General features: G+C 38.6%; 1 protein-coding gene across 8 annotated transcripts in view; it reads right to left on the minus strand.

Annotated features, from left to right (window-relative positions):
- Nucleotides 1–13,729, minus strand: part of KALRN (kalirin RhoGEF kinase) — a 607,994-nt gene that overhangs the window by 250,930 nt on the left and 343,335 nt on the right. For all 8 annotated transcript variants that reach the window (XM_067473328.1, XM_067473327.1, XM_060774943.2 and 5 more), the window contains exon 9: nt 7,705–7,935. In XM_067473328.1, coding sequence (XP_067329429.1) covers nt 7,705–7,935 — 231 coding nt within the window. The remainder of the gene's footprint in view (nt 1–7,704; nt 7,936–13,729) is intronic.

Consider the following 13,729-nt stretch of genomic DNA (forward strand, 5'->3'; position numbering starts at 1 on the left):
GCATGAGCAACTGTGATTTTCTATTTCATCATCTCAAATATTTAACAATTCCTCTGCCTATTGGCCAAGCACCATGGATGTGTCTGTGTGTTCATAAACATTTGGGTGTATAATAATGAACAACTTGTGTCAGATCCATGAATGGAAAGAATATTTTAAAAGGTCAGATAGTTATTGAAGTATTGGGAAATCTCCAAAAGAAAAATCCTAGATGTCTGAGAATATTCACAATTTAAAATCCAATCTGCATAAAAATGAATGCGAGTTTTTTAATCACAGAAAATAGCTTGCACAGGAAACTTGTTTTCTGCATAGAAATGTTTTCTGTACATAAAATCCTGGCATATGTGCAGTAAATACTGGTTTCTGCACACACACCCAATCATAGTCAAAATAATGTTCCTTAAAAACTCATTGTATTACCACTATGGACATCCAATATCATGCACAGCCTCAGTTACTTCAATCATTCTTACTATTGATATAGAAACTGGCCCAGCATCATTCCTTTTGATGAATTCATAATCTGTTATTTCAGTACTTAATATCAGCAACTATTTTATTGAAAACATTCAAACATGCCAAAAACATACTGCTTCCCCAACTCCAATGGGGTGGGGGCCCTAGTCATTATCCATTTTTATAGCTATGTCACAGGAAATGGGGAATATCTAAAACTGTCAGTGGGGAAAGGGAATCACACATTTTGATGCTGAAGTGGTTCCTTGTAGAGCAAATTTCAGGCAGCATGTGGGTGGAAGAGCTATAAATAAACTGTTCATGTTCCTGTGCTGAAAGACAGGAATGAATTCTCTGCCAGAACATATTACACTATTTTAATGCCTTGAAAGAGAAAGACAGGAGTACTACACAGGAAGTTTTCGGTTTGCTTTACAGTGTTTATAATGGTTAGAAATGCTGCTGTGGGGCAGTTGGAAGCATCATTCAGAGACACAGAACTGTGATCAGTGAATTTGTCACATCAACACCCACCTCTCTACTCCGATGCTCTTTTTGTGCTACACTGTTCTGCAAATGTACCCAACATTGTTCTCAGACTACTTTCCACCCACTTTCCAAGATGCTAACTTCAAATGTTCAGACAACTAATTCACATTCTTCTCAACATAACAAATAACAGGTTATGACTTAAAAGATGGCTATTTCCCTCACAAATTAGATTGCAAAAGAGTTCTGAGTTAGCTTTTGTCATCATACATCATTCTGCATATTCTTGTGGGGTCTATTTCTTCATTTGTATCTTGACGTTATTAAGACCAAGAAATCAAATTGGCTATGGCTCTGAGATGCTCAATACCAATAGACATCAGTCTAATAAATCTGAACCAATCTTGTAACATTCTTGGGAAGGTAGATTTCCCTTATCTGCATTTATGTTCCACACCTCCAAAAAGAAGGTTACAAAACACATGGGCAGCTCTCACATGTCCTTAAATGGACAGATGGGAGAGTGGCAAATGAGAACCAATGTGCTTGGTGAGTCATTTTGTTTCTATATATATACTGTCTGAGGCCTTCTCACCCAGATGGCATTGGCAGTAGGCCCTCTTCACCTCTATGCATTAGTATTGAGCTGCCCAAGCTGTCTTTTGTCCTCCCATTATTGCTGAGCTGCCTTTTGCTCTTCCTCACTGCTGGGCCACCTGCCCCCACTTCCCCAATGTTTACCCATCTACAGGGGTGGCTCAACCCATTATGCAAAGTAAGCATTCGCAGTATTGTTGATTTTGCCCAGGGGCGCTCTTGAGGCTCTCTTGGGGGAAAATAGACCTTGACATTTGGGAGTTGTAGTTACTGGGATGTATAGTTCACCTACAATCAAAGGGCATTCTGAACTCCACCAATGATGGAATTGAACCAAGAATGGCACACAGAACTCCCACAACGAACAGAAAATATATATCAGTGATTGGTTGGGAGGGGGGGGGGGGGGGCAAAATACTGTTTGCTTACCGGTGAAAATTACCTAGGGCCGCCTCTGCCCATCTATCTCAGGTTTGTGTCATTCTTAGGGTTTCCGTAGATATTAATACAACATAAACTGTAGCAAGATTAGAAACCTTTAATGCAGCACTATGTTTTGAAGAGGTGTCTGAACTGCTGTATTTACCCTGGTCTAATGCGCACACCTCAATTTTCAAAACCCTGAAACCAAATAAGTCTTTTCTGGCAAATGTAATGCACAATGGCAAAAAGTACACTCTTTTTCATTTGGCCTAAAAAGGTGTGTATTACAGGGTTGCATGCTTATAATTCCTTCTTTAAAATAAAAAATGTTAGCACACCAATGCTTTTAGCAATTGAAAGAAAAACCTTGGGGTGCACCTGTGCTGTGGAATGAATTCATTTTAACTTCCCTGGCTCAATGCTACATGGTCATCAGGGCTGTAGTTTGGGATCATGGGGGCTACCAAAGAATGCTGATGCCTCACCAAGCTACAAATCCCAGGATGGCATAGTACTGAATCATGGCAATTACATTAGAGATAGTGTCCCTCGAATAGGAGCTCCAGTGCTCTTGAAGTAGCTAGGTAGCTTCCCTTTTTTCTTTGGCTCAGCACTAAGATTACCATATTAAGCAAATCGAATGTGCACCCTAATTTTGGGAAGATAATTTATCCAAAAAAGGTTAACATTAGATTTGGGTAAATACTAGGGCTGGGCAACCACGGAAAAATTTGTTTCTAAACTCGATTCGTTTTTAGGGGGGTTTTGCGTTTCGATTTTTAAAAGAATTCCGAAATTTTCCTTTAAAAAAGTTCAAAATTTACGAAATTTCGGAAATTATGAAACAATTACGAAAAAATTACGAAACAATTACGAATCGATTCGTTAATGGCGGGCGCAATCGCGCAATACGCTAAAAAAAACCTCTCCCTCTGGTGTTGACTGTTGGTGTAATAATTATATATTTTTTTCACTGATAAAACAAACAGCAACCCTAAAACTTGCACCAGACATGCGGAAATAATAACAAAACAATTTCGAAACGATTTCAAAACGATTTCGAAACAATTACGAAATGAATTGGAAAAATTCGTTTCGTTTTTTAGTTGCTCCTCAATGGTTCAATATCGCTTCGTTATAAAAAAATAACGAATTAATAACGAATTACGAAATTAACGAACGAAACCGCCCAGCCCTAGTAAATACAGTATATGACACCCCCCCACACACACCTTTTTCTCACTCATGAACACATCTGTCATTTAAAATAATGAGATTTAAAAATGATTATACTATATACTCATGTGTAAGTCTAGACATTTTAATTTTAAAAAATTAACCCAAAAAAACCTGGGTACCTTATCCATGAGTACTGTACCTCTTTCAAAAAAAAAAAGGAACAATCCTCTTATCTGAGTAGTATGGCAAAAGGCAAGAGTTTAATATATCACAGGAGAGTCTAAAAGAAGCACCAATGCCCTCTTACTCTCCCTGTTGTGGTGCTACTTTTGCCCTTTTCAAATGCCTGGACAGACAAATGGTGGTGGGAGCCAAGAATGGCTGACCCTCTGAGGTGGCATGAGTGCTTACTACTCTCTGTGAGATAACCTTAATTTATCCATGAATCATACCAAAATCCATAATTTTGGCCTCAAAACCTGCCATTGATTTATACATGAGAATGACATATACATGAATATATACATCAACTTATGCTGGATTGTATTTATTTTAGTTTTTAATAAACTTTAGGTTTAGCCAGAAACCTTAATCAGATACAAGTTTTTGAAATGTTGTCCAGGGGATGCAACACCAAACACATTAAAAAAAAACCTACCTGTGAAAAAATGATCATCATCATGCTACTGAATACACAGATAGTGAAAAACAGCAAACATAACTCTAATCTGAACGGCTTTAAGAAACAAAGTAATCTGTTCTCATTAGTAGCTCTAGGGAGGAGAAAAGAATTACAGTTTTAGAGTAATTTCATATGAAAGTTCAAATGAAATTATGCAAATGACAGGGCATGGAGTTCTACAGAATATCCTGAGGAAATACCATTACGTGAAAATTAAATTATTTTAAAACAGGGTTTTAAGGCATTATGCTGAGCTGTATTTAAGTGCCATTGTTTGAAGATCAGAATAATTTTATTTCGTTTCCTTGCAGACTGTGGAGTATTTAATCCTTATTAACTACTCAGCTTGACACAGCTAGTTACCTGTAAGATATTCTTAGACCAGTGCCTTGGGATATACACAACAGACTTGCTATTTTTCTTTTTATGAAGCCATGGATCTAAACACATCTTTTAAGGAACACAGTAAAAAAAACAAAAAAAAGTTTTATGGATTTATATTTCAATATGGAAGCCTTTTAAAAATTTATTCTTACATAATTTGTAGCTGATATTAGCTACTGTAGTGATAATTATGCATTTCACCACATGGTAGCAAATACGATGACTCTGTACTAGAAGACATGTAGCCAAAATGTGGCCACCGAGAAACAGCAACACAAAATTTGTGTTTGGAAAATAACAAGGTCTGTGTGCATACAAAACATTAAAAACTAACAGAAGCGTAAATTGCAGCAATGTTTAAGGGAATATAAAGGACTCTATTAAAACATCTCAGAGGAAGGTACTATTTTGCTACAGGTTTGAAGAGGAATAGTATTTATTAGCATTTCTGCTGCTTCCCCAACGGGTCCATAGACTTAGTGAAAAAGACTCATGCAGACAATATGACCTTTGGGTTTCTTTATACATATACTGAGATGGGCTCACATCAAATAAGAACTACAACACTATTGTCAATTCTCTTCTGACACAATAAAAAACTTGTGGTGCCTCAGGAAATTTGTGAAATGTTTGTGACAACTTATATGTAGAAAATTTTGAACATTCAGCAGAATTTAAATAGTTTGAATTAAAAGTTTCTGAATTAAAAGTTTCACCACTCCACTGACATAGGACTCACTAGCCACCCATGAATATACCTTCCTCTAAGATTGTGTCACTGAGTAACAAAGGAATTACTTGAGGGCTTGAGTTATCCCAATGTCATGGTGAAATCACTTCCTTTTTATATGTGGACTTAAAAGTATCAGCTTTCTTTTCTGATTCCATCCTTCTTTTTAGTATTTTTATTGTATTGAGCCAATGAACCTGGGCCCTTGTACCGTTTCTCTTTAACAACAACCTGATTTAGACATCATATCTACTTGTTGATAAAAATGTGAAGTTTGTTCCATTCTTTCTGAATAAAGAAACAGTATTTTATCAACAGAATCTTCAAGTCCTAAACATGATTTCCATATTTAAGATTTTTCAAGAGAGTGCTTTCTTTTCATCTTTCCCCTGAATAAGACCTCTACAGCCAAAATGTATACTGGTCTTTATTACACATGAATATCATTTAATGCTATATGTAAATCTTGATCTATTTCATTCTCAGTGATAAGAATAAATAATTCATAGATTTCTCCTCCTTAGAAGTTGTCAAAAAACTTCACAGCTTTCAAAAATGATTCAATGTTCAGAACTCATTCTGTCCAAAAAGATGGATGTGGTGCTTTTTGTACATAAATCTACATTTCTGCACAGAAATACTACTTTTCTGAAAAGAAAATTGCAAATTAAAAACAAACTACAAATGTGTTTTTTCATGCAGAATAAGTCCCAATCTACAAAGAGTCTTGTCTGTCAACAAAATGTGGAAAAATCAACAAAATTTGGGGGGGGGGGGAATCAACATTGTATGTGAATACAGAGTGTAGGGTACTCACTCAATTTCTTTGGTATTCTCATAAATATGTGAAGAGTAAAATGTTTTTACATGCACACCTTATAATTGTCACTTTTGTAGAAATGTATGGAAACATAGCTGCTAAACCACGGGTAGTAATTTCGAGCAAAATGTAAAATATGACGTTCATTGTGGTATCTATGCCTTCACAAAGACATATTGTTATAATATTAGAGTTAAAGTTTCAGAACTAAGGCAATACAGTAACTCAAAATACAAATATCTGTTCCTGCTTTCTAAAGGAACAAAGGCTATTTACTTGCCACTGTATTTAGAAAGGATTAAAGACACATTTGCTAGGTTCATTGAATCAATATTGGTTTCTGTGCTTCTTGTACACATTGGTTCTGCACGAAGACTCCCAAATGTGAACACCTACTTGCTGACAGAAGGGAAAGACAAAGAGAATTGGGAAAAGGGAAAGATGTTCGGGAGCAATAACAATGGAAAGATTAGCTGTAGTCAGAACTATGTATAGCCAATGAGAATGAAAAACATATTTATATTTTTTTCCATGTTTGAATGTTCAAAGCATGATAGGGGAGATGAAAAGGGAGCCTCAGGTCCAATTGTCAAGATGCAACAGGAGTTCCTTTCATTGTACAATTACCAACTATACAAAAAATTGAAGCAAAAACTGGAATGGGAATCCAGTGTCATGCAAAATTAGCATTTCTACTGGAGCCCCCGGTGGCGCAGTAGGTTAAACCCCTGTGCTGGCAGGACTGAAGACTGACAGGTCACAGGTTCGAATCCGGGGAGAGGCAGATGAGCTCCCTCTATCAGCTCAGCTCCTCATGTGGGGACATGAGAGAAGCCTCCCACAAGGATGATAAAACATCAAATCATCCAGGCGTCCCCTGGGCAACATCCTTGCAGACGGCCAATTCTCTCACAACAGAAGTGACTTGCAGTTTCTCAAGTCGCTCCTGACACGACAAAAAAAAAAGCATTTCTACTACCTGCATATCTCTTAATACCTCAGTTCCACTTAGGAAAATATTAAGTCATTTTAAAATCTAAAATCTGGAGCAAAATTCCGACATATAATTTTTTTACACCCTAGTCTCCCTGAGCATACCATGTACACATGTGGAACCAGGTCTTTCTTTCAAGGTATATTTCTGTAAACCTCAGTTTTTCCCCAGTTTAAAACAAACATATAGCCTTCAGGAAATATTGTAGTGAGGAAGCAGCCAATCCAGGACCCTGACCTAATGAAGATTAAATTTCCGGATATTGCAATGTAACAAAACTGAACTGATTTCTTTAAATCATAAATATGTGTACCCAACCATGCCACTTTTAGTATGTTGCAAAGATCCAGTACTGAAATAGGGAGTTCATCAGTTCTTCTACACATACGCCTTTCAAATTCCTACCACAAAATAAATCCTGTCAAACTTTCCATGGTTTGGTAGGATAATAAGATTTTATTTGAATGAGCCCAATTACTGCTCTGTCATTTCTACAGTCTATTAATTTCACTGTTCTCTTGATCCTCATATTCTAGGGAAAGGTAAACAACAATTTCCAATGCACTTTCTGCATATTCACAGTCATATACAATACTGAAATAATCTAGGTAATATCACAGGGATATGCTTTATTTTACTATTGTTGCTACTTTTCTTCCTAGTAAAGTGTCCTTCAGGCACATACAATAGACCTCATAGCTATTTATTAAGCCACTCCAAAATCATTGCAATTTTTTAAAAGCTTTTCAATACGTTACCTAACAAATGGTGATCTTTCACATAACAGAAATGATGAGTATTTTATATTTCAGTGTGCCAGCCTATATAACATCAAGAGACAGTAAAATGATTTTATGAAGACTTACAGATGAGTCTCCCTAAACAGTTTTGGGGCTGCAATAAATGAGATCCAAGATTTATTTTATAAATCAGAGAAATTATATTACCTGTTGAACATCTTGCTGGAAAACACAAAGTTGAAGCCTCTGATGTAATCGAACCTTCCTGTGCTGCCAAATGCTCTCTAGGCGCCGTTGGTGATGTAAAACCTCATGGACCACATCCAAAACTTGGTGAACAGCCTTGGAATAATTAGCTGTGGCAGTGAGAGATTCTGAGTTCCCAGGACTCAAGGGACGTTGTAGGACATCCAGCAAAGCCTTTCCATCTTGACTCACCTGTAAGGTTAAAGGATCACAGTTTATCAAGCATGGGTGTTATGTTGGTATAGATACTTTTGGTTCATGCAGAAAGAAAGGATTATCCATCATTTACATTTGTCTGAAACTGCAAATGATAACTGAATTAATTTCCAGGGTTTGAACATGAATCTATCCTTTCACAGCCATCTGCCTTGGTTTTTAACCAGTTCTGGATATCTGTGATGGAGTGAATGACAGCAAATACATTGAAAACTAATCCAGACAACATGCAAAAGGATCTTGTAGCACTTTAGGGATTAACTGAGAGGACCAAACAGCATAAAGTTTCATAGACTAAACTAAGTCTACTTCCCTGAGTTCCATGGACAAGTAGTTCTCAGCCTTTGGGACCCCAGATGTTTTGGCCTTCAACTCCCAGAAATCCTAACAGCTGGTAAACTGGCTGGGATTTCTGGGTGTTGAGAACCAATGCCATAGACTATGGGAAATCTACACTGCTCACTCAATGGGAAAGGACCACAGATAATCTCTGTGGTGGCCAAACTCCACAAGGAGCTGATGTGGAATAAAGCTGGGCAAGACCACTTTAACGTGGCCTTGACCTGTGTTAAACAAAATTTGGGATATTCTGAATTCTGTTGTCATAAACTCAAGTGTCTCAAGCCTAGATGCCTGTGGCATCTCAGGTGTCTTTAGCCCCACAGTGGTGCTTGGTCTGGTACTCTCCCTAGTCATTTCTTGGAGGGTAGGTGCTGGCTCTGTGACCAGATCACTGGTATACTAAAAGTTATGACACTAATCCTGTTGTCTTTTCAGGTTTGTAAAGATACTTATTTATACAATGATTGGCAAGGGTAGACTTTGATATTGCTCTATAAATTACATATCCGTTTCAAAAGACTGCCAGTTTCAGCAATGGGCAGCTGGTCTTTTGGTCATTAAGCTGAAGGGCAGTCTGCATAGATAGGAAAATGCCAATAAACTTCTGACATTTCAAATTTGAATTGTGAGCAGAAAATCATTTTGACAAACAAAGGAGGTGGATCTAAATACACACACATGATACACACATGAACTGCAAACTACTTATTAGAAAATCTCAATATTATTGCTATCCAGGACTGGAGAAGGACCTGGATAGCAATAAATAAAGAGGAATGAATATATATATATGAATATGAATTAAGGAGACAATCACAGATTTTTGTTTATCACTTCCCAGTGCAAAGTCAGAACCAGCTCTCAATATACTGAATGTAAAGTAAGGCAAGACAGAAATAGTACTGGAGGAAGTATGTGGTGATCCATAGAGAATAATTGAAGTAATACAACACTATCATTGTAAACTAAACCAATGAAGAAACCTGATTATAAAACATGAAAAGATTGCAAGGAATCCATTCTCACCTAGTCTGGCCTACTGCTATTAGTATGGCTAGCTACTCAGTAATAGTTAGGACTTAATCCCAATTTGACCTTCTTAATTTGCAACTGAAGACCATCTTTGGAGTTCTGACATGAAGAGATGGAGAAGTTGTGTCTTCATTTTTTTCCATTGCATCTTCATAAAGAACAAAACCAGTCTTCACACTAACCCCCCCACCCACAAATGTGTAATTTTTCAGGTTTAATGAGCATAAAAGAAACACGAGGAAGTGCTGGACTAGATTTTCAGAAATTTTGAGGTGTTTCTTTATCCTTCTCCACTCCTCAAATTATCATCTCCCAAGTCAATATTACCCTCTTTGTTCTTGGCTTCTATCAACCTTTTAAAGCATATATACAAAATCTTTGTACATATGAAAAATTAATCACTATGAAAAGAAATATGCATGATGCAGTCACATAAAATATTCTAAAAACAGAATTTGGACATCAAAGGGACAGAGTCTGGTTTTTTCCTTTCTGCGCAGATCACACACAGTGCTACTTACAGGCTTATATTTAAAAACTAGTATGACCACTGTGACTCTTTAATAGCTCACAATCTCTCCTGATGTGTGATCCAGTTGCTTTTGGTTGCAGACAGCGAAGATCACAACAATGTGGCATGGATTAGATGGCTGGATGAGGGGAAGCCAATTTAGTTCATCAGCCTTCACTAAACTCCAAAGGTGATACAGACTCATACAGGGCACAGACAATTTCTATGCACCAAATCCATCAATTTGAATGTTTGTATTTTATTATATAAACTTTGGTAAGTCCTTTGTCTCTTTCCCTAAGATGACTGCAGCTTACATAGAACTTGGAAATACTCATTCATTACACCAAGAAGACATAAAATACAAGAAAGAAGGATTGAGCACATACAGAACTAGCACATACAGAACTAAGTAAACAGGCATTAATACATCTCATCATCTTGCAAATTTACTGTCTCTCTTGAAGTGGATTACACACCTAGCAAACAATACAAAACAAACAACACAAAACTGTAGAATAGTTAACATTTTATCTTTAAATAAGGGATGGTCAAAGAAGTAATAGATATAATGCATCCCATGCCAACTTGGAAAATGTTGGATTGGAGACTCTGGGGACAGTGTCCTATACTCTGATTTTCATGGTTAGCATATTTTTGGGTTCTACTTTATTCCACTGCACACCCATAACTATGTAAATATGTATTATATCTTGAGGTATAGATATCAATCCATATGACATTTGAAGAAACTTATTTATATCCAGAAAAGCTCAGACTACAATAAAAACAGACTTAAAGGTGCTGCTGCACTCCTTTCTCCTCCCCTTCTTTTTTGATTTCCTCTGTGTTATCTTTTTGGACTCCAGCAAAGGATCACCGCCTTGTTGTGGTGCTGGAGCTTGAGCACCTCAATGATGTCATGAGTGAAACTGTGAAGGGCCATCCAAGACGGGACGGTCGTGGCAGAGAAGTCAGACCAAGCGTGATCCCTGGGTAAGGCAATGGCAAACCACCCCAGTATCCTTGCCAAGAAAACTAAATGGACCTGTAGAACCAGAGATATGTCGGTATGCCATTGGAAGATGGGACTCCCAGGTCGGAAGATGGCCAAAACTCTACTGGGGAGGAGCAGAGGATAAGTTCAACTGGCCCCAGATGTGATGACGCAGGTAGCTTAAAGCCGAAAGGAAGGCTAGCGGCTGACGGTACTGGAGGTGAACAACAAATCCGATGCTCTAAAGATCAACACACCATAGGAACCTGGAATGTAAGCTCTATGAGCCAGGGCAAATTGGATGTTGTTATTGGTGAGATGTCAAGACTAAAGATAGACATTCTGGGGGTCAGTAAACTGAAATGGACTGGAATGGGCCACTTCACATCAGATGACCACCAGATCTACTACTGCGGACAAGAGGAACATCGAAGAAATGGAGTAGCCTTCATAATTAATAAGAAATTCACTAAAGCAGTGCTTGGATACAACCCAAAAAATGACAGAATGATCTCAATTCGAGTGCAAGGAAAGCCTTTCAACATCACAGTGATCCAAATATACGCTCCAACCACAGCTGCTAAAGAAGCAGAAGTAGATCGGTTCTATGAGGATCTGCAGGACCTACTGGATAATACACCAAAAAAGACATTATTTTAGGTTCTTGTAGGTTTTTTCGGGCTATAGGGCCATGTTCTAGAGGCATTTCTCCTGATGTTTCGCCTGCATCTATGGCAAGCATCCTCAGAGGTAGTGAGGTCTGTTGGAAATAAGAAAATGGGTTTATATATCTGTGGAATGACTGGGGTGGGGCAAAGAGCTCTCTGCTGAAGCTAGGTGTGAATGTTTCAGCTGACCACCTTCATTAGCATTTGAAGGCCTGGCTGAGCCTGGGGAAAATGTTCTGTTGAGAGGTGTTAAGATGTGCCTGGTTGTTTCCTCTCTGCTGTTTTGCTGTAGTAATTTTAGAAAATGAAAGGAAGGAAAAAGAAAGGAAAAAGAAAATGAAGGAAGACTGCCTTTTCTAGATGTCCTAGTCATCCGCAAACCAGAAAAACAATTGGGTCACACCGTCTACAGAAAACCCACACACACAGATAGATATCTACATAAAAACTCCAACCATCACCCAAGTCAAAAAAGAAGCACCATTAAAGCCTTGGCAGACCGTGCAAAAAGAATCTGCGAACCCCACCTCCTCCAAGATGAACTGAACCACCTCAACTGGGCTCTCCAGGCCAATGGATACTCCACCTCAGACATCAGAAGAGCTGCAAGACCAAGAACAAGCCACGAGAGTCAAGATGAAGATCCACCCAGAGGAAAAGTGTTCCTGCCATACATCAAGGGAACCACTGACCGCATAGGGAAGCTGATGAGGAAACATAACATACAAACAATCTACAAACCCACCAAGAAAATCCAACAAATGCTACGTTCAGCAAAGGACAAGAGGGATCCTCTCACCTCTGCAGGAGTCTACCGTGTACCATGCAGCTGTGGACAAGTCTACATAGGGACCACCAAATGCAGCGCCCAAACACGAATCAAGGAACATAAAAGGCACTGCAGACTCCTTCAACCAGAGAAGTCAGCCATAGCAGAGCATCTGATGAACCAGCCTGGACACAGCATATTATTTGAGAACACAGAAATGCTGGACCACACCAACAACCACCATGTCAGACTACACAGAGAAGCCATTGAAATCCACAAGCATGTGGACAATTTCAACAGAAAGGAGGAGACCGTGAAAATGAACAAAATCTGGCTACCAGTATTAAAAACCTCTAAAATTACTACAGCAAAACAGCAGAGAGGAAACAACCAGGCACATCTTAACACCTCTCAACAGAACATTTTCCCAGGCTCAGCCAGGCCTTCAAATGCTAATGAAGGTGGTCAGCTGAAACATTCACACCTAGCTTCAGCAGAGAGCTCTTTGCCCCACCCCAGTCATTCCACAGATATATAAACCCATTTTCCTATTTCCAACAGACCTCACTACCTCTGAGGATGCTTGCCATAGATGCAGGCAAAACGTCAGGAGAAATGCCTCTAGAACATGGCCCTATAGCCCGAAAAAACCCACAAGAACTTAGTGATTCCAGCCACGAAAGCCTTCGACAAGACATTATTTTCATTACAGGAGACTGGAATGCCAAGGTGGGAAGTCAAATGACAACTGGGATTACAGGCAAGCATGGTCTGGGAGAACAAAATGAAGCGGGACGCAGGCTGATAGAATTTTGCCAGGAAAACTCGCTGTGTATAACAAACACTCTCTTCCAACAACCTAAAAGACAGCTTTATACATGGACCTCACCAGACGGTCAACACCGAAATCAGATTGACTACATCCTTTGCAGCCAAAGGTGGCAGACATCCATCCAGTCGGTGAAAACAAGACCTGGGGCTGACTGTAGCTCAGATCACAAACTTCTTATTGCTCAATTTAGAATAAAACTAAAGAGATCAGGGAAAATACACAGACCAGTTAGATATGATCTCACTAATATTCCTAGCGAATCTACAGTGGAAGTGAAGAACAGATTTGAAGGACTAGATTTAGTAAATAGAGTCCCAGAAGAACTATGGACAGAAGTCCGTGACATTGTTCAGGAGGTGGCAACAAAGTACGTCCCAAAGAAAAAGAAAACCAAGAAGGCAAAATGGTTGTCTGCTGAGACACTGGAAGTAGCCCAAGAAAGGAGGAAAGCAAAAGGAAACAGTGATAAGGGAAGATATGCCCAGTTAAATGCGCAATTCCAGAGGTTAGCCAGAAGAGATAAGGAACTATTTTTTAAATAAGCAATGCATGGAAGTGGAAGAAGACAACAGAATAGGAAGGACACGAGATGTCTTCCAGAAAATTAGAAACATTGGAG

This window comes from Anolis sagrei, chromosome 1, assembly GCF_037176765.1.
Source record: "Anolis sagrei isolate rAnoSag1 chromosome 1, rAnoSag1.mat, whole genome shotgun sequence".
NCBI lineage: Eukaryota > Metazoa > Chordata > Lepidosauria > Squamata > Dactyloidae > Anolis > Anolis sagrei.